This window comes from Notechis scutatus, chromosome 1 (genome assembly GCF_049901735.1).
Source record: "Notechis scutatus isolate UNSWTSFEM ecotype Mainland chromosome 1, rNotScu1.2, whole genome shotgun sequence".
NCBI lineage: Eukaryota > Metazoa > Chordata > Lepidosauria > Squamata > Elapidae > Notechis > Notechis scutatus.
The window spans coordinates 241,398,589-241,424,569 of NC_142009.1; the positions used below are offsets into that span (position 1 = coordinate 241,398,589).

Sequence of the window (25,981 nt, forward strand, 5' to 3'; positions counted from 1 at the left end):
GGGCTCACATCACATTTCATTAGTATTTGTAATTAGAACATATATAAATCCTTTGAAAGCATGGCAGGGTTTGGCTCTCTTTTTAGCAATATTTTTGCTGCGCTTCCTGCATTTAAGGTACTCATTCATATCATATGGGTTTGTCCCACTATAGCTCCATTTTGGCTTAAACAACACCCAATTTGTTACTATTGTTTTATAAAGATCAATATCATTTAAAGAAGGGAATATGCATTGATGATGTTATCTAGCTTGGGTAAGGAAAAGTCTGCAAGAAAACAACCAAGTTGAGAGAGCACTAAGGGTTCAATAGGCACTATGATTATCAACAATTTGGAAGTATTAATACATCAGAAATTATGACTGTCAGTGGAGAAGGTTTGTAAGGGCACCAATATGATTAGACTACTTTTCCTCAATATGAAAGCACAGTGGAACCCCAGATTAACAATCTTGCATTGTCATGTGTTTGCTTTCGGTTTATGAACTGGTTTTCTACTAATGTAATAGAAACACTAATCAACATTATTCTGTGTGGTCAGGATTTAGAGCTGTGGTTAAAACAGTTGTATGTTTTTGTGTGTTTACCTCATAGGATTGATAATTTGGGGGAAATAGGAAGCACTGAATGAAAGCAAAATATGAATGTAATCCATGTTTTTAAACTGTAATGTAATATACTTTTGTGTTTTCTTGTTTTTTGTCCATTTTGATTTTCTTTTTCCTTCTGTCTTTATAAATGAAAGCAAGAATGTATGTATGTATGTATGTATGTATCTCCATTCCCAGTTCTATTTGAAAAGCTTAAATCTGCTGTTGATGGTATCTTTTGCTAATCACAATAATAAGTTTAAGGGTCCTTGGTGCTCTCTGAGCCTGCTTGTTTTTTTGTTTTTTTTTGCAGACATTTCATTACCCTAACAAGGTAACATCTTCAGTGGTAGACTAGTTAGGGTAATGAAACGTCTGCAACAGGCAAGCTCAGAGAGAGCACCAAGGACCCCTCATTTCAACCCTGAGCTGCAAATATTCTTCTTTATTGGTAATAGTTTGGCAATGTCAAGGATAAAACATCAACACATATCATGGGCCTTCCTACTGTTTCTCCTTCCTGTCTTTTCCTAAGAGTAAACAGCTATGAAGCTGTGCTATACTGGTAGATCCAATGTGTTTTCTCTCCTTTAAAATATGAGGAAGCAAGTCATGGTAAACAATGAATTTAATCAACTGATTTTCTTTGTGTCAGATGATGATTAAGAAAGTGAGAAGGACTCAGCCCATATCCAGATTCAGCCAAAGTTAATTGGGCAAACTCTGTCCATGACTGTTCTAAAGAAAATGAGAGAATATACATACATATACACACATACATGTACATTCATACATATTTGTGCTGGTTAACATGCTGCAGCTGCCTGTGGCCACTAAATGCAAGTCCTCATATAAATCAAAGTGACCAAATGATTGTTAACAGATGCTTTAAACAAAAGTGATAAGCAAATAGCAAGTCATTAACTCCCTATGGTTACTTACTTGTCTGGAGTTTACAGGAGATATGTTTTTCAAAGCTGCCATCATAGATTGCTTCTATGTGCCTGAACCAACGAACAACATGGAAATGCTGATCCACAGGTGGGCCCGAAAACTGCCTGAACACTTCCACATCTGCATGTGAAAATGTGAAGCCCTGGATATAACTACGGGTGCTGAGATACTCATTCAGAGCCTTCAGCCTGTGTTCCTCTTCACTAATGCTCAGAATATCAGTGTAGTCAGAAGCTGCAAAGATAGAGGCAAACAGCAAGCGGTCAGATCTCACTGCTTGAAAATACCCAGAAATAAAGCATCACTCTACATGAATTTTGCAGCACACTCTGGGGAAATGATGCAAAAATGAAAAGTAAGAAGAAAAAAAGAAATAGAAAACAAGAAAAAAAGGCCAGAAATCTTTAGCTTTGGAAGTAACTGTTCATAGCAACAGCACTTAGATATACCACTTCATATTGCTTTACAGCACTCTCAGTGGTTTACAGAATCAGCATATTGCCCCCAACAATCTGAGCCCTCAATTTACCAACCTTGGAAGGATGAAAGGCTGAGTCAATCTTGAACAGTCAGGATCGAACTCCTGGCAGTGGAAATTCAGAGTTAGCCTGCAATACTACATTCTGACCAACACGCCACCACAGCTCTTTAAGCTAGTTATTTGAAGAAGTGGTCACCTCCAGGCAACCAAGAAGGAAAACTAGATGCAATTAAGTTAATCTCTCCTTTCAGGAAGCTGTGTGTGTGTGTGTGTGTGTGTGTGTGTGTGTGTGTGTGTGTAAACAAGCTAGTGACCTCAGATTTCTAGTATAGTATGCATCAACTGAATTGTGCGTGAATAATCATGGTTTTACATGAAGGTATGTTTCAAAGGAAAGATATACAAAATAAAGATATGTCTTCTATATTAATGGGCTAGGGGGAAATTGTGGATTTAATTCCTAATTAGACTCACAGTGCTCGACATCTAAAGGCTTGAAAGAAAAAAATCTAAAGAAATTGTACCTTTTTTAATATGGGACATGAATACCTAATCATCATGCAGTATTTCTTTTGAATAAGCAACATTATGCAAAGCATAGAAAAGCAGTAAAAAAAACTTGACCTGAGAAACTGAGGAATGGCATTTTTAAAAAAAGAAAATTAGCTAAATCCAATACCATTCACATATTTATCCGTACCTTTCTATTTTTACAAACCATCCTTGTTTCCATGATATCTATCCTCCATATCACACCTTGCCTTTTGTTCTTCAAACTTTTTACCTCTTTTTCAGAATCTCATCATCCAACCACATTTTTGATCTTCCCCTTCCTCTTGACCCCTCCAATCTCCCTCCATATAGTTGTTCTGCAATGTGTTCCTCAGTCAATCGCTTTATATAATCAAACCATTTCAGTGTACTTCTTTCATACTTGTCACTCAGTTCTAAATTCAATTTTGGCACTCAGCAGCCATTTATTCTTCTCCCTCTTTTCTAGTTGCACACTTTTTCCCCACTGCTTCCATCTTACATTTATGTTTTAACATATGCAATTCTCATTTCCATGTAAGTGAACCATTTTTTGCTTCTGTTGACATTCATTCTTTTGAATAGAGATACTATCCACTATCTTGTCTATCCGCATTTACACATCTTAAAATTTCTCCATCCATTTTCCCTTTTGTAGTAAACATTCTACCAAAGTATACAGATACACTACTTTGTCTAATTTGCAATGTTTTGTTTCATTTTTCCTGTCCCACTACAGTATCTTTGTTCTTTAATGCATTTATTTTCAGGCCCATGCCTCTCATTGTATCATGCAATCTAGGTAATACTTGCTTCAAGTCATTTACATTCACAGCCAAAGCGGCAGCATCACTGCATACACAAATATCACACCTATTCATATTAAACTAAAGGGACATGACATTTTGTTTTCTTATTCCTTGCTCAGAGCTGAATTATTTGTTACATATTCCATTTATTCTCACTCACATTTACTTCCAATCCTTTAATACCCAGTTAAATGTGTTCAGACTGATTTTTGACCTAAAATAATTAAATCTTCAAATGTCTTTAGAGAGGCTACATACAGATACTCCTCGGGTTACAAGTACTTGCTTAGGGACTGTTGAAAGTTACAACAGCCCTGAATGAGATTTACAGCCGCTCTTCAAAGTTGGGGCCATCACACTGTCCCTGCAGTCAGTTGTTGTTATCACAACTTGGGCACATGATAATCAGTTCACAATTATGATGGTTGCAGCATCCCACAGTCACAGGGTTACCATTTGTAACTTTCCCTGCTGGCTTCCAACAAGCAAAGTCAATGGGGAAGCTAGTGAGATCATAATTCGTTCCTGCTCCCACTGCTTTTTCTCCCAAAGAGCCCCCAGGGGCATCCTGTACTGCCACAGCACCTGCCTACAGCTCTCGCCCATCAGGCGGTTTGCTCAGGATGCCGTTTTAGTGCCTCTTCCCTTATTGTCATGGCTCCTCCCTCAGGCCCTTCTCCAGAAGCAAGTTCAGAGGAGGAGGGTGAGTTTGAGTCTGCAGAGGAAAGTGTTGGTCAGGATCCGGGCTCAGAGCGTGCTAGCCTGATGGAGCAGCCTCAGCTGGGTCAATCAGAACAGCCACAATTTAGGCTAGACTGGCTGAGGGTGAAGGAGGCAAGCCCACAGCTGCAGCAAGTTGGCCAGGCTCCAAGTGAGGACAGGGAGCAGTTGCCACCTGTTAGTAATGAGGAGGAGGTGAAATGCACACCTCCACCTCCTCCTGATCCAAGGACAGGTTGAGCAGAGAGGAGACAGGCACAATGCCAGTCAACTAGATTACTCATGAGGAGGCAACCTCACCTCTCATGAAGGGCTGCACCACACTGCCTACTTAACCCCCTTCTGAGGACTTGTGTTGCTGGAGCAACGTGCTCAGTTCTGTGCCTTGTGTGTTTATGCCGTATATCCTGGCCTATCTGATCCCTGGCCTGCTTTCCTGGACTCAGTTACCTAGTGACTCTTGCTGTGCTGAGCTTGGAATCAGAACCTGTGCAATGGGATGCTTTCTGAGCACCTGTTTTGGGGGAGGGGTGTTGAGTAAACACCTGTAGAAGTCTTGCTTGGAGAGGGGGGAGCATAACACTCCACAGCATTCTCACTTGGATCAAAAACCGGGAACTGCTGGGATTGCCATTACTAAGCAATGCAGTCGGGTGACATCATGCCTTATGACTGCAATGATTAATGATGGAAATTTATTACAGCTGCCATCAGAACCAAGGACTGCACATACCTCTATAGAATTTTAACCCTCATACTGTATATCCATGGTGGTATTCTACTGGTTCGGCCCGGTTCTGGTGCACCGGTAGCGCTGAAGATCAGCGGAGATCAAACTGGTTTTTCTGAGGAGCTGCTGTTGAGCCCACCCGCCAGCCTGGGCTCCCATACTGACCGTTATTCCCTGCTTTTGAAGTGCCGCTGCTTTGCGCGGTACAGCAGATTGTCGCGCGTCAGCCGCTGAAGCGACAGGGAGAGTGTAGGCTTGCAAGAGGTGCATCGGAAAGCCTCTGGCGCCTGTGCAAAGTGCATGTTTGGCACACGCATGCGCAAAGTGTGTGCATGCAAAGTGCACCCACCAAGCCATGCCCACTGAACCGGTGGTAAACTATTTCGAAACACACCACTGCTGTATATACAGACAAATGAGGCTTTAAATATCATTATCACTCAGCACAAGATCATCCGGTAGCATGAAAAATCTGCACCGCAAGATCTAGAAAAACTAGATTACATCTATAATTAAATGGAGTGGGTGGTTCCAAAAAAGGATTTTGAGTAATTACTATAGGGGGCCCATAGGGCAGATGTTAGATAATATTCATCTTAATAACCAAAAGTCTTCAGGGTTATACCTGTTCTTCCTGTTATCATAGTTTCAAATTAATTTAAAGCCAGGAAAGTTTATAAGTACAAATATTTGAAGTTTATCTGGGGGGGGGAGTGGAGTTTGTGCTAACACAGACCTGTTATAGAACAATTTCAGATTCTGAGCTTATATTTCTTCCAAATCTTCTAAATGCAGCTTTAAAGGTACCTGAGATCTCCAGATGCATTGAACAGATCTGTTTGAAAGTCTACAGAAGTTACAAAGAATTTCAATCAATCTATGCTTGCCATCAACGGGAGCAGCATGGTGGCCTACAGGTGAACATGCTCATCTCCCACTTGGAAGGTTGAGAGTTCAATCCTAGGCAGCAGCAGCAAATGTTTCTCTATCAGGATGCAAAGAAAAAATATCTGCTGCAAACTCCAAGTTGGGAGTCAGGAAAGGCACCCGGCCAGTATATGCTCAGCTCCATTCAGTTGCCCCAATTCCACCCCGGATAAAGGGATTACAGGACGGTAAAAAGAAAAAAAAACAGTGCTTAGCAACAGCTAATCAGTCATTTACCATCCAAGAAACTGACTCAGCCTCTCAGATTTACGAACCCTTTTCCCACCTTAAACAATTTAGAAGGCTAAATTGCTATTGTTCCCCCACATCTCCATCCTCTCCATGTTGGCTAGCATTTGTTAATTTAAAAGGCCTCAGGCTTGCATGCTGGTAGTTCTGCATTTGGCCTCATTACCTAATCAACCCAGCAAAACCGCACTACAATTAGTTTCCAGGTGATGCAATGCATACAAAGCTGAATTGTTTGCATTCTTTCTCAAGTGCATCTCTAAAGGCAAACGGTTAGCAGATGCATGCTGAATACTGGAAAGGAAGAAGTATGTGTAAAGACAAGAAACGAATTAGTCTTTTTAGACCTAGAATTCAGCAGCTACTGTGATGGGACAATACTGACAATTTGTTATTACACCTATCTTTTTCTTTCTATCTACAGCAGGGGTCCCCAACCGCCGGTCCGCGGACCGGTACCGGGCCGCGGAACAAGCCTTACCGGGCCGCTGGTTGCTGGGCGCCGCCATCTTTTTTTGGTAAAAAAGCGCTTCCGGTGAGCTTTTCCGGGTAGAAAGCTCACCGGAAGCGCTTTCGTCATAAAAGATGGCGGCGCCAGCGCTCGGTGAGCTTTTCCGGTAGAAAGCCATTTCTACCCGAAAAAGCTCACCGAGCGCTAACGCCGCCATCTTTTAAAGCGCTTCGGTGACGTCACCGAAGCGCTTTTCGTCATAAAAGGTGGCGGCACCCAGTTAACGCCGGTACCGGGCTGCGGCGCCCAGCTGATGCCGGAACCGGGCCGCGGCGTCGAAAAGGTTGGGGATCCCTGATCTACAGGAATATTCTAATTGCCCTCAAGATTTGTTTGACTCTATCTCCCCCAGGGCTATATTAGTAACAAACTTAATATAACAAATCAGTTCAACTTCTCTCCCAGCTCTCCAAATAAATGAATAAATAATGAGTCTAGATGGTTCACAACAATCAAAGAAACCAGTAAAAGCAATAAACTATAAAAGGTAAAGAAATAATTTCTACACAAGTATTGAAATTAAACAAATTCTCCCTTCCCTTTACATCTAGCATCTCTCATTTATACCGTAAGAATTGTTGAAAGCATTATCAGTGCAAATTTAGTGCTTGAAGGCAAAAGAGACAAGTGATTGTTATAAAATCCCCCTCTGAATTTATACTGTTTCAATCATCCATGAAATTGGCCCAAGAAGTAATGAGAGAAATCATGCTGGATATTTATTTAATTTATATGGCGCCTGATTCCCAATGACCCTGAGTGACTCAGGAGTAAAAACATTACAAGCAAGAAAACAAAAACCCAGTAAGAGACACAAATACAAGAAAAAGGAAGACAAAACCCAAAAAGAAATGAGAGAAACAAACCCATACAATCCAAAGGGGGCTTCACTCAACCTCACCAAACGTCTGACAAAGAACCAGGTCAAGGCCCTTTGAAATATCAGCAAGATGGGAGGTGAGGGGCGAATCCAGAACCTCATCCTAAAGGAAAGGTATCGCTACAAAAAAGCTGTGCTTCTGGCATTAAAATGAATGTTTAATTGAAGGAACCCCGAGTGCATCAACCTTGCTAGACAGAATTGGCCAGATAGATACTATGGGAGACAGGAGGTCACTCAAGTAACCAAGCCCTATGCCATGAAGGGCTTTATAGGTGACAACCAACTTTGAATTGCACCTGAAGCAAACAGGCAAGCAGCTCACAAAGCATAGGGAGGCATACCCAACATTGCCCACATTATATTCTGCAGCACCTGAAACTTCTAGGTGACCTTCAAGGGCAGCTCCATAGATCATGCAGTAGTCAAGCCATAAGGTGACCAGGGCATAAATGACTGTCTGGGTGGGGGGGCTCAGTCTACAAAAAGATATAACTGAGTCTTTTAGCCTCAGCTGCTACCTGTCCATGATCAGTCCAGGAAGACTCCCAAAGTGTGCACCCCTTTTGAGTGGGAAAGTACAAACAATAAGTAGGGTTGAGTCAGAGATGGTCAGAGATGGTTCCTCCCCATCCAATCCCATATGACCTTATCCAATGTTTTCAGGTAAATGTTGAAAAGGTGGGAAGAGAGAGAGTAAAACCCTGTGGGATGCCACAAAGGATAGGACAAAGGAGTGATTTCCCCTTGTCAACCAAGACTTCCAGGAACTGGCCCCAAAGAAAGGAAAAGAACCACCACAGATCAGTGCCTCTGATCCCCAGCCCATGAATACCATAGCTGATGGTATTAAAAGCTGGTAAGAGATCAAGGAGCATGAGGATGGATGCATCATTCCATCACAGCTCTGCCATAGATCATCTATAAACGCAACCAAAGCTATGTCAATACTAAATCCTGGCTGAAACCTTACTGAAACATACAGTATCTAGAAAATCAGTTCACTCCAGCAAAGGAAATGGACTTCACCCAGCAAAGAGAACTAACTCTACTTGCAGCTTTAAAGAGATCCTGTTTTTTTGCTCCAAAGTCTAGGTTATATCTTTGAAGATATCTAAGTTGCATCTTCCAAACACATGCACATATGAAGGGGTTTCACAAATGTACACACAGCTTTTTAAGGGAGTCTAATTATGTTAATAAAATTTTGTTGCAATGCTACAATATACGGTGTCCCCAATAAGTACATTAAGCTCTTTTGCCCCAATAGTGACAGGATTATTATTATGGCTAGACAGATTATTCCAAAAGGTACTTCAGTTGCTGCATTGTTCTTTGAGGTCACTTGGCAATAAAGATAAAGTGGCTGCCATTTCATTTACGTGCAATCACATGCAACAGAAGCATTTTCCGTGTATGCAACAGTCATTTTTATTTCACAAAACTGAAGAAAAATAGTTCTTTTAAAATTAATGTTCTACATATTTCCTTTATGTCTTAATAATATATTCAAAAGTACCACTCCAGAGGATTTTCACAGCCCTGCTAGGTATTACAAATAGGAGCAACCTGTCAAGGCAGAAACAACCAGATCTACTAGTAAAATATTCAAGTCAGCTACTTTAATACATTTCCCTATATTACAAGAATTTCTCCAGTCTTCTTGGGAACAAGTAGATAAGAACCCAAAGAACTTAGTTGCGCAAGGACTCAAGGCTAGTTCCCCGCTTGACCCCTCTTCCCTGCCTAGCTGGTAATTTCCCAACAGAGCCAAAAACATTTTAATGCGAAATGCTATGTCTTTTTGCTTTTACCCAAACTTGCTATCGCTCTCTTTTATGCACATATGAAGGGATCCTTGATTAAATGAATTATGAATAAAGCATTCTACATGATCCCTTGATATTAGGAAAGGGATCTAGTATGTACAGCCAGAAACATCCTGTATAATATTTGGCACATCAGAGTTTTTCACAGCTCTCTTTGTGAATTATTTAAATCGAGTTTTATATCTATTCCAGTGTACAACCAGTTTAACTCTAATAACACTATCATGCACAAAATAGAGGCATTGCTGTTTCTAGAACAAGGGATAATTCTAAATAAAGCCGTGCAAAAAGGGCACATTTCTAACTAAAGAGGGAAGTCAGGCAACTGCTTGAAGTATAAATGATCTACAATACTTTCAATTCTCAATTTGCTACCTAATAGTTCACTTACATATATATTATGGAATGCAAACTGATAACTCCTTTCATTTTTAATTAATGCCCTGTACCTTTTCTCTGAGGCCTAATTATATGTTTATAAAGAAATGGTTAGGTTTAAATATAAGGGCATTAACTGTATGTTTACTTATCAAATAGAAATGCAAAGGGAAAACATTAGTTATTTAAACAAAACCTCTGTAGAGTTTCAAATGTATATCAGATCCTTAGGAATCAGCCCTGAAGGATCTATTTATACAGAAAGATGTTTTGATAGGAGTGAATAGCTCTGATGAGCTTTAATGTAACTTTACTTAAAATTTCAGGCTTTCAACTGGTTGATTTTTGTGTCTGCTAAAATCCTTATTTTATTCATTGGCAATTGTTTAGTCAGGAGACATTTCTCATCATCGTATGGTGAAACCTATGATGTACAATATTACTATCACTGCTTGAAATAAGGTGTATGGTAGTCCTTCATTACTAAAGGATCTTAATTATACTACTGTTGGTTTTAAGAATATTGTAAATTCCGTTTGGGACATAATCTCAATACAGTTAAAGTTACATCTAACCAACAAACATATATGTCAGCGTGACATTAAACATAGCCTATATCTGTTTAATAAATGTCTATGTCAGAGAAGTATTCTGAAGCAATTTCATAATCTTAAGTATTTGCATAATCAATTGAGAAGCTCTAGTTTGTATTGTATCAAGCTGACCTTGTGACCTATTCTTAAAATTAAAGCTTTTTCCAGCTATCAAACAAAAATCATGTCCTGAGATCTTTTTTTTAATTAGGACACTTTTTATAAGTACATTCATCACCAAGGTGATATGAAAATGCATTTAGAATAATATATACAAGTTTGATCTTCATTAAAAAAAACAAACCCAAATACTCCTATCAAAAAGATTAAGATTTGGACATGCCACAGAACATGACTACTCCTTGGATTTGTAAAGCTTCCACATTTTATAGCTCTGTCTTGGCTTCACCTTGTAAGACTTTCACCACTCTTTAAAGATATCAACAGCTGTAAATGGATAAGGTTTGTTGTCGAGAAGCCAGCGATAAAACAATGCCTATATGCCCTGCTTTTATATAGTTCCTCAAAGGCACTCTCGTCGGCTACTGACTTTCGATTTACTCAACGGGAGGATTTTTATGCGTTTACTACGACTTCGCCGCGAAGAAAATGGAAACAAAAATGAAAGAGATTCGGGGGGGGGGGGATATTCCTTAAAATCAGTGACAGTACAATTGTTATTCTGCAATGGCAATCCACTACATCATTCAATCTTATAAATTCATTTTTGGGGGCGGCGGGGGGGCACGGAAAAAGAAAAAGCTACCTTTAAGACAGAGTTAGATCGATTAAGAGTCTATCGATTAAGTTTCCGCCTCTGAAATCAATAGACGTAGTCCCTACTCGCTGTCCGTTCACAGCACACATTACCTGCAGCCCTTATGCTTCTAACGATGCGGTATCACAAATTGTACTGCCAACCCCCCCTTCAATCTTTATGGCCCTGCGACGCCTTTTCCATATGACTTGAGAATGGAATTCCGGGACATTTCTTTATTCTCTAGCCCCGTTTTATTTAGAAAACTTGAAGCTTACCGGCTGCTGCCATTCTTCCCCCTTCGCCTCTTGTCAGACGATGCTCTGCCTGACAAGCTGATGCAACCAAGGCCGTTTCCGGAAGCATAACTCCACCTCTGATCGTCACTTCTGGTGGGAGCAAGGTAAACCGGACGATTCACGGGCAAGGCAATCTTGAAAAGGCAGGGAAGCACCGTATACAGACAATTGCAAATAATATGCGAGGAGGGGCACACACACAAAAAAGTACATCAGTATACAGTAGGCAGATATATTTGTTGCAAACCAGGAGTTTTTCGAGAATATAAGTTGAAATAAATGGATCCACCATTATAGGCACAAATTGGCTTGATTTGTTAGCTTTTATAGGATCTTATTTGTCTATTTTTATTGGTATTCCACTGTTCTTTTAGAGATAACTTAAAACCTATAGCAGCCAAGTTTATAAGACGTTTGCTTTGTATTTTGGGGTATTCAAGCTCAATTGATATTCCTTTATGCTCTCTACTTATGATTAGGTCACACAGTCAGCCAGATGTTTTTCTCCACCTGAGTCCTTCCGAAGAACTGGGATAAGCAGATGTTGTTTAATAATGTTACAGGTATCATCTTAAGATGTAAGCTGTTCCAAGTAAGGCTGCCTTTAGCAATTGACTGATGGTGATTTTTGTCAGTGCTGATGGTGTTCAAGTGCAGAACCAGATGTTTGGAACTGCACTCATTGTGCCTTTTGCTATTGGTGTTATCTTTGTTTTCATTATTATTATAATTGGTTAGTCAGCCAGATGACGATTTGGTATTTTTATCCACCTAGCTAGCCAGTCCTTCCCAAGGACTGGGGATAGGCAGATGTTGTTTGATGCTATTGATGTTAAAGGTATCATCACAGAATACGAAGTGTTTGGAGTAAAGTTGTCTTTTGCAATTCACTAGTGGTGATTTATTCTATTATTAAAATTAATTCAAATGCCTAGTATCTGGGCAAATCAAGTCTGCAGATTTCCCCTCCAAAAGATGAAGCTATTTTCCAATAAATAGATTTTCCTTTTCTTAAAGAAATTTTTATGAACATATACCTTAGTTTACCATAGTTTTATACATACAACCTGGATATCTTTTATCAGCATTTACTATTTTTTGACTGATTGAACCATCATCCAACTTCAATCTTCTCTAGGCAAGCTCACAATACAAGCAATATAAATATAACAATTTACATGATAGATGGAAAATCTCATCAATAATACCTATGTACACCGTCTGGGGCTACAAGCACAGTAGCCCAGAACATGAGAAGAAACCTGCTTTTAGGCACAAAGAATTTGTTTATTATTTTATGCTTTTCTGTGTAATACTTTAAATTTTCTTCCACATAATTTTTATATTTACAATTTATTACAAGTTTAAGCTTACCCGGCATGCTGTTCTGACTTTAAAGGGAATTGTTGGGATTCAGCTATATTTTACAGAAACCTTCTCAACCACAGCAAATATTAAAGTAGCACCTCTGCTTACCTAGACCACAGGTTTGTTAAGATATGATCTGAAACCTGCAAAATATTAAGTCTGTGTTTGCTCAACACATGTATCCATTCTTAATATAATTGTGACCCAGAATAAAATTGGTGGCATAAACATTTCATTAAAAAACATTCATTAATCCAGTATTATAGGCCTGGATGACATACTGAAGCATAAGCTAGCCATACAAGCTGTGTTTACATAACACACTAAACTAGAACATGGCTGGCTAGTTTGTTTCTATGTGTTATGTGAACATTGTCCTGGTAGAATCAAAGCCATTTAAGTCATTTTTTTTATCAGAAATAAGAAAAGAGCAAGAAATATTAAGCCTGAAATATTGAAGGTGTGAGATTAGTAGAAGAATGTTAAGATTAATTTCCATCCAATCTCAGCTTTCTTCATCACCCTCTTTATGATCTGTATCTGTGGCTGTCAAACTCCGGCCTGTGGACCGGAAGCGTTTAGCGAAGGGGGAAACAGTCCAGATATGTCACGTGATGCTGCTGTGATGATGCAAGTTTGACACCCCTGATCTGTATGTTCAAACAAATCTATTCTTTTGACATATGAATGAAAGCGAATATATATGTCCCATGATGTGCAATATGCAAACTGGGTCGATCACCAGGATCAGAGGTTTAGTCTTCCAAGCTTTCAGACTCATGCTGGAGCCCATCCTCGGGGAACTTCTCTCTAGCAGGGTGTGTACATGTTACATATTGTTACTCGTGCTGGAGCCCATCTTCAGGAAACTTCTGTGTAACAATGTGTAACATGTACACACCCTGCTAGAGAGAACTTCCCTGAGGATGGGCTCCAGCATGAGTCTGAAAGCTTGGAAGACTAAACTTCTTCCCAGTGACTGACCCAGATTGGATCCTGTAATATCAGTACCATGTCCAGACAAATCTTTAAAAATATATCCCTTTAAGCAAAAACTTTAACCTTAGACTGTCTACTATTGACCTCACCCCTTTCCTAAGAGGTCTGTAGGGGGCGTGCATAAGCGCACCAACGTGCCTACCGTCCCTGTCCTATTGTTTCTCTTATTTTTTTATTTTTCTTATATGTACCCATTTCATATATTCACAACTATGTATACACTTGTACTTATTATCTTGTAAACAATTGACAAATCAAATAAATAAATAAATAAATAAGACGGGAGAGTTATTTGGAACCTTGAAAGCTGTTAAGTATCTATTGTTCCTTGCGAGAGTTACAAGCTGCGAATACCCTAAAGGGAAAAGTTTTTTTTTTCTTTGTTCGACTCTCCTTCCTAAAGTGATGGGGGGGGGGGAATCTTTTTGGCTGTGAGTGGGAAGGGAGAGTGAAAAAAAATCTGAGCAAAATTTGAAAATAAGGAGAAGATTGCCTAGAATTGCAGAGTTTAAAAACTTCCAAAAAATATATTTGAAAAGGATTTGTGATTACTTTAACCCCAGAAAGAGAAAGTCAAGAAGAAGAAGATATCTAAAAGAAACAGTCTGTTTGGATTGTTTGGTGATTTTGGAACCTTTAGAAATTATTTCTGATTAAATCATCTGGGTGGTTGTTTGGAAAAACTTTTTCTCCACACAATGGCATCATCTATGGATGAATTGGAACTTATATGTCAAAAATTTGAAAGAGAAAAACAAGGAGGTGAAGATGGACTTGGCACTATTTTCCAATACTTAGAAATGGCGGTTTATATTTATGTGAAGCAGAATGAGGATGATGGGGATAAAGAAGAAGGAGAAGCCATCTTTGATGAGAAAAGGACTTTGATTGGAGAAGGGAAAAAGTGGAGGTCTTTAAGATCTGGAAAAACAGCCCAAAAAGAGAAGAATAAGGTGGAAAAGGGACATTATGTTAAGAAACAACAGAAAGGGGGAAAGCAGAATAAAAGGGAGGTGGGGAGACAAGGGGTTAAAGAGGACAAGGAGAAGAAGAAGCAAGGGAGAAAGGATGGTGGGGAGCAAGATATTAAGAAGCAAAAGTTTTTCAGAGATAATGGATAAGTCTTATTGTTAATGGGATTCTAGAAGGTACATAAGATTGCATTTTTATATCTGTATTTAGAAGTAATTATAGAAAATTAGAAATAATATGTAGTTTAAAATGTGATAAAATATTTAACATAAACAAGTGAAATTTTTGTTAAGAAAAAGGGAGTATTGTAATGAAATATGATCCAAGATTATGATGTGGGGGGGTAATAATCGTGGAAAGCATAAGTGTTCCCACAAAGGCATGACATTCAATTGAAATGGATAAAATGTTTAAGATATAAATGATTGTTAATATTAATAATTAGAAGATGGTATATTAGCAAACCTTTTGTGAAATGAGATTTGAAGTAGAAGGAAGAACATTTCAATGAAATATTGAGCTATAATATGTGATGTGGGGGGAATAATTTTGAAAAATAGGGCTCTCATAAAAGCATGTGATTTAATTGAAAAGTAATGAGTTAAATATCTAAGATATGAATGAATATCAATATTAATGAATAGATTTGTATTATTTTTGATAATATAGTATAATTTTAGAATGTACCAGACAGAATCCCAATGTAGGTTATGTATTTTATATTAAGTACTATAAATATAGGGGAAAAAGACAAAGGCATCATACTCCATATAGTGTATAGGAGAAGTACTTCTTTTTTTTTTAAAGAAGAAAAATAAATGATTGGCTGGAATAGAACAGACAAAGAATAATAAATATTACGATGTGAATTGAGAGGAGATAAAAAAATAAAAATGAAATAAAATTGAGAAAATTTAAAGGAGAGAAGTTATATAGAAAATTGAAAATGTTAAGATATGAAATGGTATGTAAAATGAATATGAAATTGAACTTGTGTCTGTACCAAGAGTTTTAACCCGGGACTAAGCAACTTTCAGAAAAGAGATTTTTTATACTTTTATGTTTTGTGTTTATGTGTATTTATGTATTGTTTGTCTTGAAAAATAAAACTTGTTTAAATATATATATATATATATCCCTTCAACCATTCTCACTTCAGCTTCATCCCAAATCACTTAATGTTTATTTCCCTTCAGGCAATTATTCCTGAAACTCACCTGTAGTTCTTCAGTGGAGTCAAACACAACTGTTACAAACCTTATTACAAAACAGGACACTACAAAATTAGCTTAGCTTTTTTGCCACTGGTTAACTTTTAATAGCGGTATTATCTAACAAGACTGAATTTTTTTTTCTTACAAATCAACATTGCTTACTTTGTTTGTGAACTATGCCATGATGCATCTCTTTTTTTTCCTAAGTGAGAAGTATCTATTGTTTTGATTGTGTTCCAAAGTAATAAGTTGAAACAAGTTAGCTCTAGGAGTAGTTAATCATTTTTTTTTTAATGTTCAGAGGTCTAGGTAGCTTTAAATAAGCATATTTCTTATACAAGTAGTCCTTGACTCACAACCATAATTGAACCCAAAAATTCTGCAGCTAAGCAAGCCCATTGTTAAATGATTCCCCCCACCCCCATTTTACAGTCTTTCTTGCCAGGTGTTAAGTGAATCACTGCAATTGTTAAGTTAGTAACAAGGTTGTTGCTAAGTGAATCTGGTCTATTGATTTTGCTTATCAGGTCACAAAAGGTGATCACAGCTCCGGGTAACTGCGACCATCATAAATATGAATCAATTGCCAAGCATCTGAATTTTCATTGTGACCAAGGGATGCTGCAAGTGAAAAACATTCATAAATCTTTTTTCAGTGATGTTATATCTTCAAATGGTCACTAATTGAATTGTTGTAAGTCAAGAACCACCTTATTCAGTGCAAGTTTTAGTTTTGTTCTATCACCTCAGTTCTGATTCAAGGGTTTTCCCCAAGCATTCAGGATAGTTTTCAATTGTATGCAGAGTATTTATAGGCATAATTTATTAATAGTCTAAAAATTTTCATATTGTGCATTTTTTGGTAATTGGTATAATTTTCTTCCAAAATTAAGAGTAATTATAAAAACTAACAAATGTATGGTCCTTAGTTTATAAGAATGAAATTGTGTCCTAGTAATAAATTTAATAGATGACAAGATTAATACTAAGCAATAATCTGGTTTGTTTTAGCATATGGTATGAAGCCAATGATGGTGACTATGCAGATCACTACAGCTTATTCAACAAACCATAGCTTCACGTGTTATGTGAAGCTATGGTTTGTTGAATAAGCTGTAGTGATCTGCACGTGATATGTATTCCTAGGCAAACTATGTGGAATTCTTGGAAATGTACAAGTGCTATCCATACTATTTAAAATTATTCCTTGCTCCACTCCATTTTCATTTCATTCCCTGGCCCGTTTCCCATTGACATACGCAATAAAGGAATCAGAACTAGTTTTTTTTATTAGAAAATACATACAAAAAGTACAGAGTATGACACTGTTCACATTTGTTGTCTCTTTGTATATAAGATCACAAATGAAATATTACATCCATCAGTCATTTCATACTATAGTAGCAAATGCGAACAGTTCCAGCCCGATTCCAGCGGATTATATTTCAAGAAGTTTTACACAGTTAAATTCCACTTACCCAACAGATTACCTGATTCTGATTCTGTTGAAAACTATTATGTCCAACTTCAGCCTGCTATGTGAGCAGTTCACGTAATATTGAACACTGAATTTTGGTCACAATAGCATTTTTATAGAGGACAGTACAGAATCACAAAAACCTGAATCCAAGTACTGACCAAGCTCCTATTGGTTCCTGCATTATCCATTGTAAAGTTTTTATGTTGCAAAATTTACCCACTCAGATATGCATTTCATTTCCCAAATAGGATCCATAGTTCTTTCAACAACTGTGTTGTCCATTTACACATCCTCAGCCGAGGGAACATGTGCTAAAATAAATTGATGCATAAAAAGACAGACTGTTTTCTGTCCAGTTTTTGCATAGTCAAAAAGAAAGAAAGAAAAACTAAATTAGTCTTCGGTCTCCTTTATTATTAAATCTTTGTGTTTTAGTTCATTTATTATATTTTCATAAATACCATAAAGGTTCATTTCTTCCAGTCCAGCAAATATTTTATGAAAAGCTGCAACAATTCCATTCCTGTCTCGCAAAGTTTTTAACATCTGATGATGCTGTTCATCAAAATGTAGAGCATTATCATGCTTTATGTTATCTATGTCATTGTCTGATAAGCCGCATTTCCTCATAAGTTTATTCCAATAATCTGATCCCACCATGTCCTTTATTTGAAAATAAGCATTCTCCAATGCTGCAATGCAATAAAAAGATATGTTAGATTTTAAAAAAATGAATTTTTACTTGGTCACATACTTATATACTTATACTGCAGTTCAGATTTAACGACCTTCAGGACAAACATCACATTTTTCTTCAATGTATATATTTGGCTTTCGGCTACATTGGCTGAATTTTTAATTTTCGAAAGCATGCATTCCTTCTTCTTTTTAAAAAAAGTACAAGTAGTCCTTGAGTTATGACCACAATTGAAATGAAACACTTGTTAAGTGAGTTTGTCCCATTTTACGACTTTTCTTGCCACAGCTGTTAAGTGAATCATTGCATTTGTTAAGTTAATAACATGGTTATTAAGTGAATTTGTAATCCCCATTGACTCTGCTTGTCAGAAGGGGGAATCACATGACTCCAGGACACTGCGACTGTCATAAATATGAATCACCTGCCAAGCATCTGAATTTTGATCATGAAACCATGGGGATGCTGCAAAAGTTGTGAAAAGCGTAAGTGACTTTTTTCAGTGCTTTTCAGTAACTTTGAATGATCACTAAATGAACTGTTAAGTCAAGGACTACCTTGTATGACAAACAACCCCCAATTCATGCCATTTAAGATAGCTTACAACAATTGGGATAATTATAACAAACTGCAAAAAATAATTTTAAAAATGCACTAATGGTATATTAGCTTGTTAGAATAAAAGTATCTTTCCTTGCCAGAGAGAAGACAAAGAAGGGGCTATTCAAATACTAAAACCCTTTTCAGAACTTACAAAATTAACAGAACATTTTTTTCCTCCAGTTCTTAAAGTGATGTTCCAGCACCAAATATTTATTTTCACATTGAGTTATTTGGAATTATATATTTTGGGTAAATAGCTTTAGCAAAATTAACTACTTATGATTATTAAGGTGAATTCTCACCCTAAATTGCAATTATAATTTGCAATTAATGGATACTACAAATTTATTATTGTTAGGAATGTGCGGCCATAAATTTGGCTGAGATTATCGCACAAGAGCAGCAGCTGCAGCACATACACAGATCCACATAACATTCCACTACACAGTAAAAATCAGAGAATGCACTAAGTGAGTGTACTGCTTTATCTCCACATATACAAGGCAGGATGCAGAAGCTAATCGAAGCTGGTATTCCATCTCAGTGAAAAGCCTCTTTGCCTCTCATTGCTTCTATGTATAGAATTCTCAGCATTCAGACCTTTATATCAATTTCTACACTATCATCATCATTATCATCACGATCTGTTCTCTAAAAAGAGGCAAACTGAATACAAATTTCAGCTTCTCATTTAGTTCCCAACAACAATCTCCACTATTCTGGAAGATCCTCAGACTTCTAAAACAGCTTTTAATGGGGAAGTATAGGAGAAGTATAAAAAAAATGCAACAGTAAGGACATCCTATGAGCAGAGTTGTACATATGGCACAATTCCTCAACCTTTCTGGTTTTGCAGACTAGGAGGGGAGCAGGGAGAGTGGATGGTTCTGCATGAGCCACCAGCAAGTGCACTGATCTCCATTTGCACGTTTGCCACTCGTGCAAATGGAGAGCACACGCACCCATCACTTCTGCAGCCCAGTTCTGAACAGCTCATGACCAAAATCCGGGGACTGGGGACTCGTGACTTATGGGAACTGAGAATCCAACTAGTAGCACAAACACTTTAAAACTATTGGATGGAATTAATACTTCAAGAATATTTCAAGAAGATGATTGAGACATTTAAGTATCCCCTTGCACTCAGAACAGAATCATTATGACATTCTTAATATGATGTCCAATGAATGCATCAATTACATACTTGCTCAAGAGGCTTTTGCTGTTTATTCGATTTAGGAGATTAATTTAAATTATCAACAATTGAAAATATAATTTGTCAATGTTAACATATTTGTTTGCGCTTGAATTACAATATGTTGTTCAATATGACTTATTGGATGATAATCTGTAAAACAGTTATTTGATCTACTCACTTTCCATATGAGAAGTTTTAATCCTTGCTGCAGGTTTGTTCGAGCTTTGTACCTGAAAATTTTTCAAAAAGGATGATCTGTTGTAATTCAAAGTATTAAAAAAACATAAAATTTGACTCAACACAGCAAACTTGTTTTTTACAGATTAAACAGATAATCAGAGAAACATAGTGAAATTTATTAAATGGATTCCAAAGTATAGCTGACAAATTTTAAGCAACCTTTCTGTTTCTCAGATTCTACTTAAACCTTAAATTTCAACATAAGATGATTCTTTTTTTTTTTTACACTACTAGAAAAAAGAGAGAAAAAGTACAAAACATGTATCACATGCTAAGCTTGAAGCAAACAAATCACATCATAGCGATGAATGCACAGGCTAATAGGCTGTGGTCTAATTATCTGATATTCTGACATTTTGCCAGCAACTGTGACTAGCATCTTCAGAAGTAAAGTGAGCTCATTCAGCTCCTGCGCAGCTGCCTGTGACCTGACAAGAAGTACACTGCACAGCAGATTACTTTGCCTCTGAAAATGCCAGACATGGTTGCTGGCAAAACATCAGGATATCTATTAGATCACAGCCTGTTAGCCTGGAACCTCATTGCCACGACACTGACAGCGGCCATAAAAGCCAGTATGAAAAAATCACATTATAGTTGAGTGTTATTTGTTGACCAGATCTGTAAGTGGGAAATTACTACTGACAAACAACTTTTAAGAGGGCTCTTCATCTCCTTTGCTAAATAGAAATTTTAATTATGACTATCTCCCTGGCACCCAGTAAGAAAGTTTGTGCAATATGTTTCTTTATGAAGCTCATCCAAAATAGCATGCAAATCCCATGTTGCAAAAATGAATGTGTCTTTCCAGGTAACCATGGAGGGGAAGAGTGTGAAGCAAGAATGTTCTTCTGAAATGTTTGTATTTTTTTTCTTATGAAATAATTGATGGTGTGGAATTAATTTGCATTCTGCTGGAGAATTCTGAAGGAATCCTTAATGGGAGTTGCAGAAGATGCTAGGGCCAGGGCAATGCAACAGAAAATAATAGTTTTAAAATAGTAACAGTAAAAGAACATTCTACCAGGAATTTGGGCAGAGGTATAAGGTTTTCTGCTTTAAGCTGTTTTGTACTTTGAATATACTCTAAAAGGAATATACCAATATTTCCTGTCCTCAATGAAATCATATTTGGGAAGTGGGTAATCTTTAAAGGCTGCAGTTACTATATAAAGCTCACTTTAAGGGATAGAATGGCAAAAAAGCAGATAATAAAGAGGCAGGTATCAAGGTCAGAAGTGTTTTCCTACATTCTAACTATGTGTTTCAAAACCATGTTTCTTATAGCATCTCTAAGTCCATTTTGACTACTAGAATAACAATGGCGAAGCACTATTGTGGAGGCAAAGGCTTGGGTTAAAGCATAGAGTGGTAAGTTACAAATCCAAAGTATGAAGGATGCAAATGTTGCTATTAATAACACAGTTCTAAACAGAAACATTGAAACCGACTTTGAGGTTGGGTGGCCATTTTGAGGCCAGAATACCTCAGGAAATATCTCTTTCCCATAAAGTTGTTCAGGATCTGTCAAAACTGATCTTAGTCATCATATTGGCACACACTAGAAAAACTGGGTTTGAATTTCCTTTGTGAACCTTTTTAGCTAGCAGTCAAAATAGCAGATGAAGGCAAGCAGTTTTTACTGCTTAATGTCTGCCTATATCCGGTTATTTCCAGCCATGGAAACACAGCAAATTCCTAATGTGGCAAATGGCTTTGCAAAACAAAAGCATCTAAATCCTTCAACATCAATTGCTAGAATTCTATTATTTAAGCAGGTCCTTTTGCTATAAGTTACTGTATTGCGCCCTCTGCTGCTATTTCAAAATACTACAAGTTTCACCTGGTATTTTTAGATGAAATTCTACCTGCTTATGTTATAATAATCTTTCTCTAACCCAGGGGTGGGCAAACTACGGCCCGCGGGACACATCCGGCCCGTTGGTCATTTTAATACGGCCCGCCTCTGAAAAAAAAATATTCCCCTCTAAAAAAAAAATTGGGGCCAGCCAAGAGACCCCGCGCCACGCGCCAAAAAATTGCACACACAACACGGAGCTGGGCAGCTGCTTCCCTGCTAGCGGGGCCAAGGCCACCGCCCGGGGAACGCCCACTGCTTTCCCAAGCCAGGGCTGGGCGGTGGCGTATTGCCCTGCACTGCGTGGCCCCCGCCTGGCAGCGTGCTTCTCAGCTGGTCTCCTCCTCCTCGGCCATACAGAACAAACAGGCAGAGAAGGAGGAGATCAGCCGGCTGGTTGGGGAAGCTTTCTGCGCCGAAAGAGGCAGCTACTAATCTCCGGCTTTGCTCCGCTTCTCCAATGGTCCGGCACCACCCTGTTCTTCTTGTGCTGCGAAAGAGGTGGCTAATGATCTCCGGCTCCGCTCTGCTTCTCCAACATCCGGCGCCACCCTGTTCTGTGTCAGGCCCAGCAAGTCCGAGCAGCCGGCGCACAGAACAGGGCAGCGCCGGATGTTGGAGAAGCAGAGTGGAGCCGGAGATCATTAGCTGCCTCTTTGGCAGCACAAGAAGCCTCCCCCAACTGACCAGCTGCTCTCCTCCTTCTCTGTCTGTTTGTTTTGTATGGCCGAGGAGGAAGAGACCAGCCGGCTGGTTGGGGGAAGCTTTCTGCGCCGAAAGAGGCAGCTACTAATCTCCGGCTTTGCTCCGCTTCTCCAATGGTCCGGCACCACCCTGTTCTTGTGCTGCAAAAGAGGCGGCTAATGATCTCCGGCTCCGCTCTGCTTCTCCAACATCCGGCGCCACCCTGTTCTGTGTCAGGCCCAGCAAGTCCGAGCAGCCGGCGCATAGAACAGGGCAGCGCCGGATGTTGGAGAAGCAGAGTGGAGCCGGAGATCATTAGCCGCCTCTTTCGCAGCACAAGAAGCCTCCCCAACTGGCCAGGTGCTCTCCTCCTTCTCTGCCTCCTTCTCTGCCTCTCCCCTCTTGCTCCTCACAGTTGCCCTGAGCTGGTGCGGTTCTTTACTTGGGCAGCCAGACACCCGCAGCAGCGCCCGCAGCAGCAACAGGCAGTTCTGCCCGGGCTCTGCTCAGGTGTCCGGCTGGGGCTGTCAGGAGTTGCTACCGCCGGCGCAGCTCTGCGCGGCTCCAGTCCCGCGTTGCCTTGGGAAGGGAAAGGCAAAACCAGGAGCCGCTGAGCCTGAACCTCCGGTGCTGCTGCTGCTGTTGCAAAGCACCGCCACGGCTCTTCCTTTTTGCCTTTCCTTTCCCGAGGCAACGTGGGACTGGAGCCGCGTGGAGCCGTGCCGGCAGTAGCAACTCCTGACTCAGGGGGCCTCCGAGGGGAGGGGAAGGAGGAGAAGAAGGGGGGGAAGGGGGGGGGGCAATTCCCAAAAAATCTTGTGCTGACCAGGCCCGTCTGTCAAATTTTAAAAGTGAATGCGGCCCCCCGAGCCAAAAAGTTTGCCCACCCCTGCTCTAACCTATCTTCTTTCTCTAACCTATCTTATATGTTTTTATGGCTATATGAAATTTCAAGGGGTTGCTTTCCTTCAGTGAATATCTGTGTGAACCATCATTTTTAATTTGCTTTAAAAAGCCACACATCTCCACTGGCATCTAAAATTAGAAGTAACTATGCTGCTTTGCCTCATTTCTAAGCCTTCATCCAGCAGTTTCAGTAGCCTAAAGAGGTTTGCCCACATGTGCTGCTTATGCACTTCTTCAGGCCATCCACCAGAGGAGACCACTAAACAGCACAAACCACTTTGAGGAGAACTGTGTTGTTTCTGTGACACATAATGTTTTCTCAAAACAAAGCAGAGTTTCCTCACATGGGCCTAATATATTCATAAAAGGTCACACTGTAAGTGAACACATACTATTTCAAACTGTTCTGCTTTGGAAGAACCCACAGAACAGTAGTAATTATTAATTATCTAGCAATTTTCTACTGAAAAATACCTACATCATTCCTTCCACTGGACTGCCCACTTGAACAAACAACCCTGAGTGATGATGACACAGATGGCCTATTTGGAAGGTCTTGTTCCCTATTGTCCATCTCCAAATTCTCTCTCTCCGCAGTTTCAGGCAATCTGTCCTGAGAAACAGCAGTGCCTTCAATTGTAGAGTTTACATTCTCGTTGCCATCAGGTATCTGCAAAATAAAGAAATAACCCTTTTGGTAGAAAATAGTAATTGTATTTTTTTAAAAAAAATCTGAATTTCTAGAAATGTTCAAAGGGAGCTGCATGTTAATAATACAATGTTACACATTAAAAATGCCTCTCCATTTGATTTAGTTAAATTCTCTTCCACCCGTTTATAGCCTAGGTCAGCAATGAAGTCCCCATTGTGCCCCAAGGTCAAAAATTAAGACACAAATTTTGACACTTGAAATTTCCCCAAACTGCAAAAAATGGCCTGAATATTTTGGCCCTGACGACTCCATTATGTCAGGTGGTTGCTGAGCATACTTCTTGCAACCCAAGGCTGAAAAGAGCAGTGCTGTGAGGCATCTTATTTGATTTTAATGTGTCTAAACTAGTAGCCACCTACTAAAAGTCATAGTTCCAAAGTGTAATTGTGTAATATGTGCAGCCAATGATGTATCTTTTTAAGCATTGTGATTCAACAGCTTGGAGATCAGACTTGGTTCCTAACCTGACATCATCCAAGAAATGGACTTGGGGTGGGAACGGTGCAAATTTTCTGACCTCAATTCCTAATAAAAAGTAATTGTAAAAGGAGCCAGAGAAAACACAAACAGATAAAAAATAGTCGGAATAATGTGGCAATTAAAAATGTCAGTGGAAATGAAGTGCTCAATTTCTCAAGTCAAATGAAGATATCTGCACTACATGTCTGGAAACGATTTTGATCCTGAAATGTTTACCACAAATAATGTATTGGTGACAATCTGAAGAAAGGACCAAAGTATATCAAGGTGTGTGCATTTCAAAAGGATAAATTATTTTCCCAAGTCCGTTTATTAGTTCTTAAGTAAGTAATAGTTTATCTGTATGCTTATTTTAAAGTCTGTACCTTGAAGGCATTAAAAAAAACCATAGAACTATAATTCATGCCTTTACTTGCTGAAAAGAGGTCATTGGCCACGTCTCTATAAGTAAAGAGTAGTTGGCCATCTATGAGGAACATGGTATATACCCCATTTCTGGAGCCAAGTTAAATGATCCAACAAGCAGTTGGGCCAAAACAAAAATCAAATACAATTTGCTCCACACAATGAATAAAATTAAAATTAAATATATTGCTCTCCCCAATTTCATCTGCCTGTTTCACCAGATCTAATAGAATGGACATGTCATGGGTTCTGTTGTCCAGGGAGCCACCTTTGTTGGGCCTTGGGTAGCAGGCCTTTTCTGATGTGGTGTTCACCTTGTGGAATCCTCCCCCTTCCAGCCCGCCAAGAGATGAGATCAGCCTCATTACCCCTGAACTTCCAAAGATCCCTCAAGATTTGTTATGTCAGCAGACCTGGGGACCCAGGGGACTGGTGAACTCGTGAGGTGGTTCCATTATTACTTCCTACATCTATTGTGGTTTTTTTTTCTTGTTTAGTTCTGTTTTTAAAGTTTTTTTTTTAACAATTTCATGGCTTTAGGTAACTATTGTTTTATCAGATTGTTATATTCCACCCAGAGTCATAATTTATGAGATGGATGGTCACATAACTTTGATTAATTAATAAATTAATGCAATTACAGTTGCTCTAATCTGAACATCAACTGAACACCTAATAATCAGCAGAGACCTGCTAAAACTGGGTCATTTTGATGACTGCAGAAAAATCAGTGAGGAAAGTATGAGTACTTTGGCGGAGTACTCATGGTGGCGGGAAGGGGCTATATTGGAAGGTCTGGCAGCGCAGGCTGCTGGAGAGTGGGGAGGGGGGGAAATTCCACAGCTGCTGCTGAGACTGGGGTTCAACTACCTGACCATCAGCAGTCTGGTGTGGCTTCCTGTGGACAAGGAGCCTCTCTAGGCTAT

At 39.0% G+C, this 25,981-nt stretch overlaps 2 protein-coding genes across 3 annotated transcripts in view; both read right to left on the reverse strand.

Annotated features, from left to right (window-relative positions):
- Nucleotides 1-11,292, reverse strand: part of CARS1 (cysteinyl-tRNA synthetase 1) — a 44,461-nt gene extending 33,169 nt beyond the window's left edge. Inside the window, exons 1-2 of one of the 2 annotated variants that reach the window (XM_026668294.2) lie at nucleotides 11,219-11,292; nucleotides 1,534-1,779 (exon numbers count right to left, since the gene is read on the reverse strand). In XM_026668294.2, the coding sequence (XP_026524079.2) occupies nucleotides 1,534-1,779; nucleotides 11,219-11,231 (259 nt within the window). In that variant the 5' untranslated portion in view covers nucleotides 11,232-11,292. The remainder of the gene's footprint in view (nucleotides 1-1,533; nucleotides 1,780-11,218) is intronic. The other variant, XM_026668295.2, reaches the window with a different exon arrangement.
- Nucleotides 11,293-17,066: 5,774 nt separating this feature from the next.
- LOC113412558 (tumor necrosis factor receptor superfamily member 10B-like) overlaps nucleotides 17,067-25,981 on the reverse strand; it is a 33,803-nt gene continuing 24,888 nt past the window's right edge. The window contains exons 8-10 of the mRNA XM_026668296.2: nucleotides 23,937-24,128; nucleotides 19,949-20,000; nucleotides 17,067-17,964 (exon numbers count right to left, since the gene is read on the reverse strand). Of these exons, the coding sequence (XP_026524081.1) occupies nucleotides 17,666-17,964; nucleotides 19,949-20,000; nucleotides 23,937-24,128 (543 nt within the window). The 3' untranslated portion in view covers nucleotides 17,067-17,665. The remainder of the gene's footprint in view (nucleotides 17,965-19,948; nucleotides 20,001-23,936; nucleotides 24,129-25,981) is intronic.